The following is an 18,130-nucleotide window of genomic DNA, read 5'->3' as shown; positions in this document are numbered from 1 at the left end:
CTATGTCCATAAAGTCTATTCGCGCATAGACTTTTTCGTGCTGGGTAGGGCATTGATCCCGAAGGTGAGGGGAACGGAGTATACGGCTATAGCCATTTCGGATCACGCCCCACACTGGGTGGACTTGGAGATAGGGGAGGAAACAGGAGGGCGCCCACCCTGGAGAATGGACATGGGACTAATGGCGGATGAGGGGGTGTGTCTAAGGGTGAGGGGATGTATTGAAAAGTACTTGGAACTCAATGACAATGGGGAGGTCCAGGTGGGAGTGGTCTGGGAGGCGTTGAAGGCGGTGGTTAGGGGGGAGCTGATATCAATAAGGGCACATAAAGGGAAGCAGGAGAGTAAGGAACGGGAGCGGTTGCTGCAAGAACTTTTGAGGGTGGACAGAGAATATGCGGAAGCACCGGAGGAGGGATTGTACAGGGAAAGGCAAAGGCTGCATGTGGAATTTGACTTGCTGACTACAGGCACTGCAGAGGCACAATGGAGGAAGGCACAGGGTGTACAGTATGAATATGGGGAGAAGGCGAGCAGGTTGCTGGCACACCAATTGAGGAAAAGGGGAGCAGCGAGGGAAATAGGGGGAGTGAGGGACGAGGAAGGAGAGATGGAGCGGGGAGCGGAGAGAGTGAATGAAGTGTTCAAGACATTTTATAAAAAATTATATGAAGCTCAACCCCCGGATGGGAGGGAGAGAATGATGGACTTTTTGGATCGGCTGGAAATTCCCAAGATGAAAGAGCAGGAAAGGGTGGGACTGGGAGCACAGATCGAGGTAGAAGAAGTGGTGAAAGGAATTAGGAGCATGCAGACGGGAAAGGCCCCGGGACCGGACGGATTCCCAGTCGAATTTTATAGAAAATATTTGGACTTGCTCGCCCCGGTACTGACGAGGACCTTTAATGAGGCAAAGGAAAGGGGACAACTGCCCCCGACTATGTCTGAAGCAACGATATCGCTTCTCTTAAAGAAGGAAAAGGACCCGCTACAATGCGGGTCCTACAGACCAATTTCCCTCCTAAATGTGGATGCCAAGGTCCTGGCCAAGGTAATGGCAATGAGAATAGAGGAATGTGTCCCGGGGGTGGTTCACGAGGACCAAACTGGGTTTGTGAAGGGGAGACAGCTGAACACGAATATACGGAGGCTGTTAGGGGTAATGATGATGGCCCCACCAGAGGGTGAAACAGAGATAGTAGTGGCGATGGATACCGAGAAAGCATTTGATAGAGTGGAATGGGATTATTTGTGGGAGGTGTTGAGGAGATTTGGTTTTGGAGAGGGGTATGTTAGATGGGTGCAGCTATTGTATAGGGCCCCAGTGGCGAGTGTGGTCACGAATGGACGGGGATCGGCATATTTTCGGCTCCATAGAGGGACAAGGCAGGGATGCCCTCTGTCCCCATTACTGTTTGCACTGGCGATTGAGCCCCTGGCAAAAGCGCTGAGGGGTTCCAAGAAGTGGAGGGGAGTACTTAGGGGAGGAGAAGAACACCGGGTATCTTTGTATGCGGACGATCTGCTACTATATGTGGCGGATCCGGCGGAGGGGATGCCAGAAATAATGCGGATACTTGGGGAGTTTGGGGATTTTTCAGGGTATAAATTGAACATGGGGAAGAGTGAGCTGTTTGTGGTGCATCCTGGGGAGCAGAGTAGAGAAATAGAGGACCTACCGTTGAGGAAGGTAACAAGAGACTTTCGTTACCTGGGGATCCAGATAGCTAAGAATTGGGGCACACTGCACAGGTTAAATTTAACGCGGTTGGTGGAACAGATGGAGGAAGATTTCAAGAGATGGGATATGGTAGCCCTGTCAATGGCAGGGAGGGTGCAGGCTGTTAAGATGGTGGTCCTCCCGAGATTCCTCTTTGTGTTTCAGTGCCTCCCGGTGGTGATCACGAAGGCTTTTTTTAAAAGGATTGAAAAGAGCATCATGGGTTTTGTTTGGGCCGGGAAGACTCCGAGAGTGAGGAAGGGATTCTTACAGCGTAGCAGGGATAGGGGGGGGCTGGCACTACCGAGCCTAAGTGAGTACTATTGGGCCGCTAATATTTCAATGGTGAGTAAGTGGATGGGAGAGGAGGAGGGAAAGGCGTGGAAGAGATTAGAGAGGGCGTCCTGTAGGGGGACTAGCCTGCAGGCTATGGTGACAGCCCCATTGCCGTTCTCACCGAGGAACTACACCACAAGCCCGGTGGTGGTAGCTACACTGAAGATTTGGGGACAGTGGAGACGGCATAGGGGAAAGACTGGAGCTTTGGGGGGTCCCCGATAAGAAACAACCATAGGTTTGCCCCGGGGGGAATGGATGGGGGATATGGAATGTGGCAAAGAGCAGGAATAACGCAACTGAAAGATCTATTTGTGGATGGGAAGTTCGCGAGTCTGGGAGCGCTGACCGAGAAATATGGGTTGCCCCAAGGGAATGCATTCAGGTATATGCAACTGAGGGCTTTTGCGAGGCAACAGGTGAGGGATTTTCCGTAGCTCCCGACACAAGAGGTGCAGGACAGAGTGATCTCAAAGACATGGGTGGGGGATGGTAAGGTGTCAGATATATATAGGGAAATGAGGGACGAAGGGGAGACTATGGTAGATGAACTAAAAGGGAAATGGGAAGAAGAGCTGGGGGAGGAGATCGAGGAGGGGCTGTGGGCGGATGCCCTAAGTAGGGTAAACACGTCGTCCTCGTGTGCCAGGCTAAGCCTGATTCAGTTTAAGGTATTACACAGGGCGCATATGACAGGAGCGCGGCTCAGTAAATTTTTTGGGGTGGAGGATAGGTGTGCGAGGTGCTCGAGAAGCCCAGCGAATCATACCCATATGTTTTGGTCATGCCCGGCACTACGGGGGTTTTGGATGGGGGTGACAAAGGTGCTTTCAAAAGTAGTGGGGGTCCGGGTCGAACCAAGCTGGGGGTTGGCTATATTTGGGGTAGCACAAGAGCCGGGAGTGCAGGAGGCGAGAGAGGCCGATGTTTTGGCCTTTGCGTCCCTAGTAGCCCGGCGCAGGATATTGCTAATGTGGAAGGAAGCCAAGCCCCCGGGGGTGGAGACCTGGATAAATGACATGGCGGGGTTTATAAAGCTAGAGCGGATTAAGTTCGTCCTAAGGGGGTCGGCTCAAGGGTTCACCAGGCGGTGGCAACCGTTCGTCGAATACCTTGCGGATAGATAGATGGAAGGGGAAAAAGAAGGCAGCAGCAGCAGCCCAGGATTTGGGGGGGGGGGGGGGGGGGGGGGGGGTGTAACTTGTGACAAGGCAGTTGCCAATTAGGGCTAGTTTTCATTTTTGTTATTTAATATTTATTCATTTTTTGTTTTTTGCTTATATAAAATAGGTCATTGTTATTTGTGCTGTTATAATATTGTGTAAAGGATGCACAATGTACTGTGTTGGTTGACCAAAAATTTTCAATAAAATATTTATTAAAAAAAAAGATTCAGTGGACCATTTTAAACTCCTACACTTTGTCCTTTAGCTCGTGAAAATTTCTTAATTTTGCAGCTTCCATCTTCTCAACTTTTTTTTTGCCACATTTCACTACTTCCACGACTCTTCTTTTCATGTGCTTTTAAGGAAACATGTCCACTCCACCATTCCTTTGGATGCCTCCATTGTCTGTGTTGACTAGCTTATTGCCTGATGTCCAGTGCTGCTTGCACCACAATTTCAGTTGAGAAGACAAAAGTCATCAACTCCCTGCTATAAACTCAGGACCAATCTTATCCCCTGCTCAACCACGAGAAACATAGGAGCAACAGGAGGCCATTTGGTCCTACGACATCATGGGGACTAACAACAGATCAACTTGCATTTAATTTTTAAAAATAAATTTAGAGTACCCTATTATTTTGTTTTCCCAATTAAGGGGCAATTTTAGCGTGGCCAATCCACCTAACCTGCACATTTTTGGGTTGTGGGGGTGAAACCCACACAGACATGGGGAGAATGTGCAAACTCCACACGGATTTGAACCCAGGTCCTCAGCGCCGCAGTCCCAGTGCTAACCGCTGCGCCACATGCAGCCTCACAACTTGCATTTATAAAGAATGAACCTGCATTTTTTTGTGGGCCAAAGGTCAGTACTTAAATAACCTTATGAATGGTTCGATACCAATTGCTTGAGGAACATTCCCATTAACAAAAGTATATCAAGTCTTCTGCCTTATGCCCTTACATAGAAATGGAGCACAAGTAGGCCAATTTGCCCTTCCAGCCTGCTCCACCATTCAATAAAATCATGGCTGACCTGGTTGTTGTCTCAACTCCATCTTCCTGTCTGCACCCCGCCCCCCCAAAAAAAAATTACCCTTGACTCCCATGTCCATCAAAAGTCTATCTAATTCAGCTGTGAATAAATTAAAAGACCCAGCCTCCATTACTTTCTGGGAAGAGAATCCCATACACCAACACCCCAGAGAAAAAAGGTTCTGCTCATCTCAGTCCAATTCTTAAACTATATAGAGTTCTAGTTCCCCCACAAGATGAAACAACCTCTCAACATCCACCCTCTTAAGATCTTATATGTTTCAATAAGATCACCTCACCTCCAATGGGTGTAGACCTAACCTAATCAACTTCCCTTCATCCAGGAATTAATCAAGTGAACCTTCTCTGAATGGCTTCCAAGCAATTATAACTTTTTCAAATTAGGAGACCAAAACTATCCATGATACTCCAGGTGTTGTCTCAGAAGGCCCTATGCAGCTGCAGTAAAAAATGTCTTAAATATCTAATTCAACTCTGAGTTTCCTTCGGTTGGCATGACTAAGTCCTAAGTTACTCCACAGGCTTCACCCAGAAACCAAGCTTGTAAACAGAAGCATAACAAAGCTGCATTTAAAGACTGCAATTTGTTGAAGTAATCAGGTCGAAGCTAGTGCCTTACCAGTTGGCACAGAGCAGAGTTTCCTCAGCCTGATCTTCAGACATCTTTGCTCTTTTTCAAAACCTACAAAACAAAACAGACAACTTATTGAGTACTTTAAAAAGGTTTAGCTGCTAGGAAAGATCTGAGAAATTGTGAAGTGACAAAAATAAAGCACACTGGTAAAAACAATACAAGCCAACATCAAATGAATAGAGGGCAAAGTTCTTTTAGATCAGGCTTTGATTTCTTTAGTCTCGCCCTTCACCTCCAGCACTATTTCCCAATCAAAGGGATGGCCCCAGTCTTCCAACAATTTACATCTTAAGCCAGAGTTTAGTAGGCAACAGGTGAGGTTGACCCACCTTCACAGTGGGAAAATACCCAAGTTTTATTCATCATTTCCACTGACTGGGCAGTGACAACTCAAAGACTTGAACAGCTAGACTCAATAATGCATTTTAATTGCTCCATTATTTCACTCTTGGGGTGTCTCTACTACACAATCTGCCCTAGCAATTCAGGCTGGACTTCTTTTTCAAAGTTAACCCACCACTACTTCCAAGAAATAAATGAAAGCAGCCTCCTTGTTCGGATTTACTCCTACAGGTAGTGCCTTGGCGCCACTCGTTCCTTCCTCAGTGCAGGAGACATAAAAACATATAAGATAACAACAGGCACAAGTCTACCCCCATCAATCCATGTGACAAGCATCATGCCAAAGTCACCCAAACAAACGATCAAATCCAACGAGTGTCAAGTTTACTTAAAAACTCAGGATCCAGGCTTAAGTGCATGCAGAAACTCACAAAAGGTCGAATTTCTGTTTATCCGAAATGCCTTCACATGACAAGCAGCCAACTGCAGAATTTCCAGCTGGGGTCAACAATTCTACCTAACCAGCAGCTGGCTCTGGGTAGCAGCTGGTTACTTAAAAACGTTCGTACAGCTACTGTTCCAGCTAGCTGCAACTACGTTTGCTCGTCATTGACCATCACCCAATTACCTATATTACAGTAACAAAACATCGACATCAGTCACTTCTCACCAAAGAAACACTGGTGGAGCGTCTTCACCACAGTAACAATGTTATCATCTCCAAGTAATAAAAATGAGCTCAATTTACATAAGTTCTACATTCAGTTTCCTTTTCCTGGAAATTCAGGACGGAGCACTCAGCGGGGCTATCTGGCTTAATTCCAGGAAGACTGATCGCACCCAGAAGTCTACAAATTTCCAAAAGTATCAAAAAGAACAAATACAAGCCACCCACTTGAATAATATTTAAAGCACTACCAAGAGCCAGGATTTTAGGGTTGTCAATATTTAAAAGGACTCACTCAATAAAGGATTGTGTTTAGCACACAAAGACTGTTTACAGTTTCGTATTACTTTATGCAAGTTTTCAAGGGAATAATTTTGCTATAGGATCTTGTTAATCCTGTGAGCAATTACACTTAGTTATCTAATTAAGGAAAGGTTTCTTCCATCTGAAAATGTTTATCAGTTCAAAAGGAACCACGGAGACCAAAAATGTTTCCACTCATTTTGCACCAGTGTCTTTGATAATCCAAGTTAAATATTATTAGATCATTCATTGCATTTACCTCATGAAAGTAGTTGATGGCTACATGCAGAGGAAAAGGGATGTAGCTGGTCTAATGGATTTCACCTTACAGGCCCTTCACCTCTCATGGAGGAAGCACTAATGGGTGAAGGACTCCCTAACGCAGGTGAATGCATTACATGAAGCTGAACCATAGAAGCCATGTAGATCCCTTGTCATCTCAGGTTTGTGCTGAATTTGATATTCACAACTGATATATGGCAGGGAGGCACTGGAGTAAAAGGTGGTTCAATAAAACAAGTGAGCCAAATTTTCTTTTGTCTTTTCATTGAAGGTGCTAGGGTGAAGTTGATTAAGCAAGAGTGTTCCAATACTTTGACCAAATGGGCTCACACATAGGGATGGTTAAAGGTGCTACTGTCTGTAAACAGTTCATCATGAGGAATCGTCACAGAATATCATCCTCAATATTCTTCTTCTCAATCAATGCTGCAAGTGCCGATTCATTTTGGTGCATGGTTCTGCATAAACAACAGAAAGTAGGAGCAGTATCTATAAACTAGGAGCAAGAGTAGTCATTCAGCACTTTGATCCTGCTCCGCCATTCAATATGATCCTGGATGATCCTATATCTCAAAAACTCACATTCCTTTCTCCTCATATTCCTGGATTCCGTTAAAATCTTTTTAAAAATCTTTCTTGAATACACTGTGACTTTGCCTCCACAACGTTCCGAATTCCACAGGTTCACCAACTACTCTTTGAGTGAAGAAATCTTTCCTCATTTCAGCCCTAAATGGTCTACCCCATATCCTGAGACTGGATCCCCTTGTTCCAGGTTACCCAACCAGGGAAAACATCCTCTCTGCATCTAGTTTAATAATCTGTACTGGTGTCACAAGTAGGCTTCCATTTACACTGTAATGAAGCTGTGAAAATCCCCTATTTGCACACTCCGGCACCTGTTCAGGTACGCCGAGGGAGAATTCAGAATGTCCAATTCACCTAACAGCACGTCTTTTGGGACTTTTGGGAGGAAACCGGAGCACCCAGAGGAAACCCACACAGACACAGGGAGAGCGAGCAGACTCTGCACAGTGACCCAAGACGGAATCAAACCTGGTCCCTGACGCTGTGAAGCAACAGTGCTAACTCCAGCCTGGTTAGAATTTTATACATTCAATCAGATTGCCTCTTAGTCTTCAAAATTACAATGAATACAGGCCTAGTCAAACCAAACTCTCCTCATAGGACAGTCTCGCCAACCTCGGTACCAGCCTAATGAACCTCCACTGCACTCTATGGCAAGCATATCCTTTCCTAGGTAGGGAGCACAAACTGCACGCAACGCTCCAGATGTGGTCTCAGCAAGACCCTGTATAACTGCAGTAAAGAGTTCGGAACTCAAATCCTCTTGCAATGAAAGGCCAACATGTCATTTACCTTTCTGTTTGCTTGCTCCATCTGCCTCTCCACTTCCATTTACTGGTTTACAAGGACACCCAGATCCCTTTGTATATCCACACTTCCCAATCTATCACCATTCAAATAATACTCTTCATTACGGTTTTGGATTGGATTTGTTTGTCACGTGTACTGAGGTACAGTGAAAAGTATTGTTTTGCATACAGTTGAAACAGATAATTCTGTACATGAAAAGAAAATACACAGGGCAAACATAAAATACACAATGTACATATATAAACATAGGCATATGGTGAAGCATGCATGAGTGTGGTACTACTCAGTAGAGAAGGTGTGAAGAATCAGTTCAGTCCATAAGAGACTCAATTCAGGAGTCTGGTAAAAGCAGGAAAGAAGCTGTTTTTGAACCTGTTAGTGCGTGTTCTCAGACTTTTGTATCTCCTGCCCGATGGAATAAGTTGGAAGAGAGAATAACCCAGGTGGGAGTGATCTTTGAATATGCTGCCCACTTTCCTGAGGCAGCGGGAGGTGTAGACAGAGTCAGGAGGTGGGCTCACATGATGGACTGGGCTGTGTTCATGACTCTTTTGTTATGGCCCAGGGTTTAGAGAATCCCACAGTGTATCATGGAGTTCACCTGACCCACAACTTTTAATAGATTATGGTATGGGGAGCACACGGCTTACTGTACAGGTATGGTCTATGAACTCAATTAACCTTTCTAAAACAGTGAACATCTTAAGCAACCAGTAAATCAAATACACCCCCAAAGAATACAACACTAAATAACCTGTATGCGGTCTTTTTAACATCCAAATGACTTAACAAACCTCCAAACAGGAGCACATCAGGGTTTACATTCAAGACTGAAAACATTTATGCTTCTTCTGAATTCATCAAATGATCCATAGACAGTTTTTTGGATGGCAGAGATCAACAGCAGTGCAGTTCACAGACACACCCAAGCTTCTCAACCAAACTGAAACTAAAAAAAAAAAAGCAGAAGTGGAGCTCAGCTCCACCCACAATCAGACATCACTCCAGGAACATGAGCAGCTCCATTTCTTAAAAGGTACACTTCTTAAACACCCATTTCTTAAAGGGTACTCTCACGTGACACTTTGTAGTTTCTTACGGTCTTACGAGCATGCACAAGATGGCTCCGGAGCATAGCGACGCTCTGCGAGCTCTCCCTAACAGATCCCGTTTTTAACTCATCTTACAATCGTTCTAATTCCTCTAAAATCGTTCTAATTCCTCTAAAATGTAATTCAAAGACTAACATTGTTACTAACCTCTCCCTTTTATATTTTCTTGCAGGCTTGAATATCCTCCGAGGCCAGTGGAGACCTTTTGACCCGACCTGACCTCCACGGAAGTGGATCGGGCCCAAACCGGACGTGAAGCCCCGAGCTCTATTTGGACCTGACCCGGCCTAACAACCGACGCCAGCCCCCGGAGCTCCCGATCCGGCCAGAGAACACTCACAAACAGATTCAAAAACAGCTAATTCCCCACCATCACCAGACTCCTAAATGACCCTCCTACGGACTGACCTTATTAACACTAGACCCCTGTATGCTTCACCCGATGCCGGTGTTATGAAGTTACATTGTGTACCTCGTGTTGCCCTATTAAGTATTTTCTTTTATTTCCTTACATGTACTTAATGATCTGTTGAGCTACTCGCAGAAAAATACTTTTCACTGTACTTTTGGTACACATGACAATGAACAAAATCCAAATCCAAATCTTGGGCCGAGCAGTTGTCATACCAGGCTGTGATGCAGCCAGATAGGATGCTTTCTATGGTGCATCTGTAAAAGTTGGGAAGAGTCAGTGTGGACATGCCAAATTTCCTGACAAAGTATAGGTCTGTTGCGCTTTCTTGGTCGTAGTGTCGATGTGGGTTCACCAGAACAGATTGTTGGTGACGTGCACACCTAGGAATATGAAGCTGTCAACCATCTCCACCTCGGCCCCGTTGATGCAGACGGGTGTGTACAATACTTTGCTTCCTGAAGTCAATGACCAGATTTTCAGTTTTGCTGACATTGAGAAAGAGTTTGTTGTCGTTACACGACTCCACAAGGTTCTCTATCTCCCTCCTGTATTCTGACTCATCATTGTTCGAGACCCGGCCCACTACAGTCGTGTCATCAGTAACTTGGAGATGGAGTTGGGAGCCAAATTTTGCCACGCAGTCATGTGTGTATAGGGAGTATAGTAGGGGGCTAAGTACACAGCATTGCAGGACCAGATATTGAGGACTATCATGGGGGAAGTGTTGTTCTTTAGCCTCACTGATTGTGGTCTATGGGTCAGAAACTCAAGGATCCAGTTGCAGAATGGAGGAGCCAAGTCGTAGGTTTTGGAGCTTTTGATATGAGCTTGGCTGGGATTATGGTGTTGAAGGCAGAGCTGTAGTTAATGAATAGGAGTCCTTGTTGTCAAGATGCTGCAGGGATGAGTGTAGGGTCAAGGAGAAGGCGTCTGCTGTGGACCTGTTATGGAGGTATGCGAATTGCAGTGGATCCAGGCATTCTAAGAGCAGGAACGGATATGAGCAACCTCTCGAAGCACTTCATTACCACCAGACGATCGTCGTTGAGGCACGTTACCTGGTTCTTCATTGGCATCGGTATGATGGTGGTCTTCTTGAAGCAGGTGGGGACCCCAGAACGGAGTAGGGAGAAGTTGAAGATGTTCCCGAACACATCTGCCAACTGGTCCGCGCAGGATCCGAGTGCACAACAAAGAACAAAGAAATGTACAGCACAGGAACAGGCCCTTCGGCCCTCCAAGCCCGTGCCGACCATGCTGCCCGACTAAACTACAATCTTCTACACTTCCTGGGTCCGTATCCTTCTATTCATATATTTGTCAAGATGCCCCTTAAATGTCCCTATCGTCCCTGCTTCCACTACCTCCTCCGGTAGCGAGTTCCAGGCACCCACTACCCTCTGCGTAAAAAACTTGCCTCGTACATCTACTCTAAACCTTGCCCCTCTCACCTTAAACCTATGCCCCCTAGTAATTGACCCCTCTACCCTGGGGAAAAGCCTCTGACTATCCACTCTGTCTATGCCCCTCATAATTTTGTATACCTCTATCAGGTCTCCCCTCAACCTCCTTCGTTCCAGTGAGAACAAACCGAGTTTATTCAATCGCTCCTCATAGCTAATGCCCTCCATACCAGGCAACATTCTGGTAAATCTCTTCTGCACCCTCTCTAAAGCCTCCACATCCTTCTGGTAGTGTGGCGACCAGAATTGAACACTATACTCCAAGTGTGGCCTAACTAAGGTTCTATACAGCTGCAACATGACTTGCCAATTCTTATACTCAATGCCCCGGCCATTGAAGGCAAGCATGCCGTATGCCTTCTTGACTACCTTCTCCACCTGTGTTGCCCCTTTCAATGACCTGTGGACCTGTACTCCTAGATCTCTTTGACTTTCAATACTCTTGAGGGTTCTACCATTCACTGTATATTCCCTACCTGCATTAGACCTTCCAAAATGCATTACCTCACATTTGTCCGGATTAAACTCCATCTGCCATCTCTCCGCCCAAGTCTCCAGACAATCTAAATCCTGCTGTATCCTCAGACAGTCCTCATCGCTATCCGCAATTCCACCAACCTTTGTGTCGTCTGCAAACTTACTAATCAGACCAGTTACATTTTCCTCTAAATCATTTATATATACTACAAAGAGCAAAGGTCCCAGCACTGATCCCTGTGGAACACCACTGGTCACAGCCCTCCAATTAGAAAAGCATCCCTCCATTGCTACTCTCTGCCTTCTATGGCCTAGCCAGTTCTGTATCCACCTTGCCAGCTCACCCCTGATCCCGTGTGACTTCACCTTTTGTACTAGTCTACCATGAGGGACCTTTGTCAAAGGCCTTACTGAAGTCCATATAGACAACATCTACTGCCCTACCTGCATCAATCATCTTAGTGACCTCCTCGAAAAACTCTATCAAGTTAGTGAGACACGACCTCCCCTTCACAAAACCGTGCTGCCTCTCACTAATACGTCCATTTGCTTCCAAATGGGAGTAGATCCTGTCTCGAAGAATTCTCTCCAGTAATTTCCCTACCACTGAAGTAAGGCTCACCGGCCTGTAGTTCCCGGGATTATCCTTGCTACCCTTCTTAAACAGAGGAACAACATTGGCTATTCTCCAGTCCTCCGGGACATCCCCTGAAGACAGCGAGGATCCAAAGATTTCTGTCAAGGCCTCAGCAATTTCCTCTCCAGCCTCCTTCAGTATTCTGGGGTAGATCCCATCAGGCCCTGGGGACTTATCTACCTTAATATTTTTTAAGACACCCAACACCTCGTCTTTTTGGATCACAATGTGACCCAGGCTATCTACACCCCCTTCTCCAGACTCAACATCGACCAATTCCTTCTCTTTGGTGAATACTGATGCAAAGTATTCATTTAGTACCTCGCCCATTTCCTCTGGCTCCACACATAGATTCCCTTGCCTATCCTTCAGTGGGCCAACCCTTTCCCTGGCTACCCTCTTGCTTTTTATGTAAGTGTAAAAAGCCTTGGGATTTTCCTTAACCCTATTTGCCAATGACTTTTCGTGACCCCTTCTAGCCCTCCTGACTCCTTGCTTAAGTTCCTTCCTACTTTCCTTATATTCCACGCAGGCTTCGTCTGTTCCCAGCCTTTTAGCCCTGACAAATGCCTCCTTTTTCTTTTTGACGAGGCCTACAATATCACTCGTCATCCAAGGTTCCCGAAAATTGCCGTATTTATCTTTCTTCCTCACAGGAACATGCCGGTCCTGTATTCCTTTCAACTGACACTTGAAAGCCTCCCACATGTCAGATGTTGATTTGCCCTCAAACATCCGCCCCCAATCTATGTTCTTCAGTTCCCGCCTAATATTGTTATAATTAGCCTTCCCCCAATTTAGCACATTCATCCTCGGACCACTCTTATCCTTGTCCACCAGTACTTTAAAACTTACTGAATTGTGGTCACTGTTACCGAAATGCTCCCCTACTGAAACATCTACCACCTGGCCGGGCTCATTCCCCAATACCAGGTCCAGTACAGCCCCTTCCCTAGTTGGACTGTCTACATATTGTTTTAAGAAGCCCTCCTGGATGCTCCTTACAAACTCCACCCCGTCTAAGCCCCTGGCACTAAGTGAGTCCCAGTCAATATTGGGGAAGTTGAAGTCTCCCATCACCACAACCCTGTTGTTTGTACTCTTTTCCAAACTCTGTCTACCTATCTGCTCCTCTATCTCCCGCTGGCTGTTGGGAGGCCTGTAGTATACCCCCAACATTGTGACTGCACCCTTCTTATTCCTGATCTCTACCCATATAGCCTCACTGCCCTCTGAGGTGTCCTCTCGCAGTACAGCTGTGATATTCTCCCGAACAAGTAGCGCAACTCCGCCTCCCCTTTTACATCCCCCTCTATCCCGCCTGAAACATCTAAATCCTGGAACGTTTAGCTGCCAATCCTGCCCTTCCCTCAACCAGGTCTCTGTAATGGCAACAACATCATAGTTCCAAGTACTAATCCAAGCTCTAAGTTCACCTGCCTTTCCTGTAATGCTCCTTGCATTAAAACATATGCACTTCAGGCCACCAGACCCGCTGTGTTCAGCAACTTCTCCCCGTCTGCTCTGCCTCAGAGCCACACTGTCCCTATTCCCTAGTTCTCCCTCAATGCTCTCACCTTCTGACCTATTGCTCCTGTGCCCACCCCCCTGCCATACTAGTTTAAACCCTCCCGTGTGACACTAGCAAACCTCGCGGCCAGGATATTTATGCCTCTCCGGTTTAGATGCAACCCGTCCATCTTATACAGGTCACACCTGCCCCGGAAGAGCTCCCAGTGGTCCAGATAATGGAAACCCTCCCTCCTACACCAGCTGTTTAGCCACGTGTTTATCTGCTCTATCTTCCTATTTCTAGCCTCACTGGCACGTGGCACAGGGAGTAATCCCGCGATTACAACCCTCGAGGTCCTGTCTTTTAACTTTCTGCCTAGCTCCCTGAACTCCTGCTGCAGGACCTCATGCCCCTTCCTGCCTATGTCGTTAGTACCAATATGTACAACGACCTCTGCCTGTTTGCCCTCCCCCTTCAGGATTCCCTCTACCCGTTCGGAGACATCCTGGACCCTGGCACCAGGGAGGCAACATACCATCCTGGAGTCTCTTTCATGTCCACAGAAGCGCCTATCTGTGCCCCTGACTATAGAGTCCCCTATTACTATTACTCTTCTGCGCTTTGACCCTCCCTTCTGAACATCAGAGCCAGCCGTGGTGCCACTGCTCTGGCTGCTGCTGTTTTCCCCTGTCAGGATCTGTTGCCTTCCGAGGGCTCACTTTCAAGAAGGTCGATCTGTCTTCGGAAGCTGTGACGGTGGGTATTGCAGTGTCTGGGGCTGCTGAAGCAGTTGACAACGGTTTGATGGTTTCCTGCTCGAACAGAGCATAGAATGCATTGAGTTCATCAGGGAGGGGTGCGCTGCTGCCGGAGATTCTGTTCTGCTTCACTTTGTAGCCCATTATGTTGTTTAAGCCTTGCCACAACCCACAAGCGTCCGTGACATTAGACTGTGACTCTAGCTTGATCTGATATAGTCTCTTGGCATCCCTGCGGACTTTCCGGAGGTCGTACCTGGATTTCTTGTATAGATCAGTGTCGCCTGACTTGGAATGCCTCAGACCTGGCTTTCAGTAGGGAGTCAATCTCTCGATTAAGCCATGGTTTCCGGATGGGGAGCATATGTACTATTTTCTTTGGCATGCAGTCTTTTTCACAGCATAGTATAGAACTTCACATTTAACTACATTGTACTGCATCTCCCATAGATTTGCCCACTCACTCAACTTGTCTAAATCACTTGGAATCTTATTTGCAGCCTCCTAAGCCTGCCCAATTTTGTGTCGCCAGCAAACTTGGAAATGTTACATTTAGTTCCCTCGTCCAGATCTTATTTCATTTTTAAATTTAGAATACCCAATTTTTTTTTCCAAGGGGCAATTTAGCATGGCCAATCCACCTAGCCTGCACATTTTTTTGGGTTGTGGGGGAGAAACCCACGCAAACACGGGGAGAATGTGCAAATTCCACACAGACAGTGACCCAGGGCCAGGATTCAAACCTGGGTCCTCAGCACCGTAGGCAGCAGTGCTAACCACTGTGCCACATGCCACCCTTGCCCAACTTAAATATGCTACTGTATCAGCACCAATTCAAAGATTCAAGCAAATGTTAAGACAGAGAAAACTGGCTGCATACAGAGATAAAATTGGGATTTAGAAAGGCATATTCCCTACATGTTTTAAAGTAGAAAAAAAATCTAAATGGAAGAAACCAGAGAACAGTGACTGCCTCACTGTTTCAGGGATTCTTCCCAAAGTCCATTGTTTCCAAAACAGGAAGCATTTACAGTTATAGCTGTGATGTTATGTATACACTGCTTGAAACCCATTCCTTCAAATCCACATTGGAAATATATTTCCTTTGTGTAGCTGCTGAAACAGGAGCCATGCAAATATCTGTGGGGGTCCAAACACTTCATAGACCTATTGTTCTTATGAATAGGTGCATGGAATTTTCACAACAGTACACAGTTTCTAATTAACTGTCAGAGAATTGTAACCTAAAGATTCCACATTCAACAGTAACTTTCAAAATGCAATTGAATAAACAAATGAAAATGAAAAAAACTAAACTCAAGATTTAGGGAGGAAAAAGTCTGGCGCAGTCCTCAAAAGAGTCCTTTTAGAGGGGCAACACGTTGGTGCAGTGGTTAGCACTGTTGCCTTGCAGCACCGAGCCCCCCAATCCCAGCCCTGGGTCACTGTCCACACTAAATTGCCTCTTAATTGGGGGTAAAAAAATAATAGGATATTCTTTTTTTTTTTTTTTTTTTAAAGTTTTTTTTTAAATATCCTCCTTTTTAGGCTGTACTATTCTATATTCTATCTCCACATCATATTCTATAATGGTTAGCAGCCAAAATAGAGGCCATATAAAAAGATGGAGCTGCTTCACATATGGACGTTTTGAAAGGGATCTCGGGAAAGAGTCCTTCAGGCAGTCAAAAATACATGAAGTAAAACAGTTGCCAAGTCAAAATCCAACGTGTCCCGAGTAAAAAGGTGACACAAGCAAGCAGCAGTTGAGAGTTGCAGGCGCAATTTTGACACTGCACATCGCGCACACTTTCACCCAGCCAAAGTCAGGACAAAACTGGTGCACTTTAAATCTGAACCATTAACTGAATAATCGGAAGTGCCAAGGTGTGATCAGGTTGACATTCCTGCCCTGATACTTCTCAACCAATGACGTCATCAGAACCATCCCAATAATGGATCCCTTCTGACGTCACGGGTGGAACCATTCATTCGACAACAGGGAAGTCGCAGCTTTCAAAGAAGAAAAAAAGAATCAAACATACGGTTCTCGAACCTGCACATTAAAAACTTTAAAATATTCGTAAATTATTCGATTTTGTGAGGTGGTGGGGAATCGGAATTTGAACGTTCTCATTTACAAGGGCAGTAGTCACATTAACTCCTCACAAAAAGGTTTCTTTTATTTATGTCGGGCAGTGGCGATTCGGTTTGAAATAAAATGGACTCATTATTTACATACGGATTTCGGTAAACAAGGCAGTTGTTTCCTCCTCTGGGCGTCGTCGCCCCTCACTGCACCTCGGCCGAACAAGCTCCTCAGAGTGTGGAAAGGAGGCGGAAGAAAAGGATCCAAACAAGGCCCGGGACGCCGGCGAAGCGCACTCAATTCGACGCCATCGTTTCGCCGAACGGCCGTCCGATCGACAACATTCCTCTGAGTGATGGGACGCCGGCTCTCGGGCTGTTTATTCGCCTCAGCAACAACGCGGCCGCGGGGCAGCGCCGGAAGTCCCGCCCACGGAGGGCAATAGGTTGCTCCGCACGTCCATCACGGTGACGCATGAGCGCCCCGCCCCGCCCATCCCCTGGCCCGACGACATTGACAAGGACGCTCGCAAGGTCAAGATGGTACTGCATCCGACTGCGTACACCCGATTCGACACTGACCGCACAAGGCTGGGAGGTCCCTCTGGAAGCAAGATCCTGCGGTTGGCGCACACAAAATAAAAATGTTGAACAGCGATGTGAGAGAATAGCTCTTCCTACACACGCACAGCGAGTGGTCAGGGTGTGGAATACACTGCCTGGGAGTGTGGTGGAGGCAGGTTCAATCAAGGCATTCAGGGGGGAAATTGGATGATTGTTAATAAATAAACAATCTGCTGGAGTAGGTGTGGTAAACCACTGAACATACATTACATGTATTACGGTAACTGCCAGTGTACTCCAGTCATTACAGTAAATCCCAGCCTGCTGGCTCCACCCAACAGGCTCTGTATGAAAGTGTACGCTCTCCTGCACTGCCCCCATTTTTGGGTCCAGCTGCTGGAGGCTTTAGATCTAGCACAATAAAGCCACAATAGTTCACCATTCGTCTCTTGGTCATTGATGGTACATCAATTTATTAAGACCTCCATCACCCTCGACCAGTCTTGGCCTCGCAACCTCGCGACCGCTACAGCGACCGTACGGATCAATGGGCACGAGACGACCTTCGATTCCGGGAGCACGGAGAGTTTCATACTCCCAGCTATGGTAAGGCGCTGCTCCCTCCTGGTTCTCCCCGTGACCCAGAAAATCTCCCTGGCCTCCGGATCCCATTCCGTACAGATCCGGGGATCCTGCATTGCGACTCTCTCGGTACAGGGCATAGAGTACAGTAAGTTCAGACTCTACGTCCTCCCCCATCTTTGCGCTGCCTTGATACTGGGTCTCGATTTCCAGTGCCACCTCCAGAGCCTCACCCTAAAGTTCGGCGGAACCCTGCCCCCCTTCATGTTCTGTGGCCTGACGACCCTTAAGGTCGAGCCACCCTCGCTCTTCTCGAATCTCACCCCGGACTGTAAGCCTGTCACCACGAGGAGCAGATGGTACAGTGCCCAGGACAGGACCTTTATCAGGTCGGAGGTCCAACAACTTCTGCGGGAGGGGGTCATTAAGGCCAGTAACAGCCCCTGGAGAGCTCAAGTGGTGGTCGTGAAAACTGGGGAGAAGCACCAGATGGTCATCAACTACAGTCAGACGATCAACCGGTACACACAGCTCGATGCGTACCCCCTCCCCCGCATATCTGACATGGTCAATCAGATTGCGCAGTATTGAGTCTTCTCCACCGTTGACTTGAAATT

The 18,130-nt window shown here is 46.7% G+C and overlaps 1 protein-coding gene across 3 annotated transcripts in view; it reads right to left on the bottom strand.

Moving 5' to 3' along the window:
• Positions 1-16,796, bottom strand: part of trafd1 (TRAF-type zinc finger domain containing 1) — an 86,064-nt gene extending 69,268 nt beyond the window's left edge. Inside the window, exons 1-2 of one of the 3 annotated variants that reach the window (XM_072486024.1) lie at positions 16,522-16,796; positions 4,898-4,960 (exon numbers count right to left, since the gene is read on the bottom strand). In XM_072486024.1, the coding sequence (XP_072342125.1) occupies positions 4,898-4,941 (44 nt within the window). In that variant the 5' untranslated portion in view covers positions 4,942-4,960; positions 16,522-16,796. Of the gene's footprint in view, positions 1-4,897; positions 4,961-16,517 lie in introns of all 3 variants that reach the window. The other 2 variants (XM_072485937.1, XM_072485849.1) reach the window with 2 other exon arrangements.
• Between the last annotated feature and the right edge of the window lie 1,334 nt (positions 16,797-18,130).

This window comes from Scyliorhinus torazame, chromosome 1 (genome assembly GCF_047496885.1).
Source record: "Scyliorhinus torazame isolate Kashiwa2021f chromosome 1, sScyTor2.1, whole genome shotgun sequence".
Classification (NCBI taxonomy): Eukaryota; Metazoa; Chordata; class Chondrichthyes; order Carcharhiniformes; family Scyliorhinidae; genus Scyliorhinus; species Scyliorhinus torazame.
Note: the sequence above shows the minus strand (reverse complement) of the source record. Positions and strands in the feature narration are given on the sequence as shown.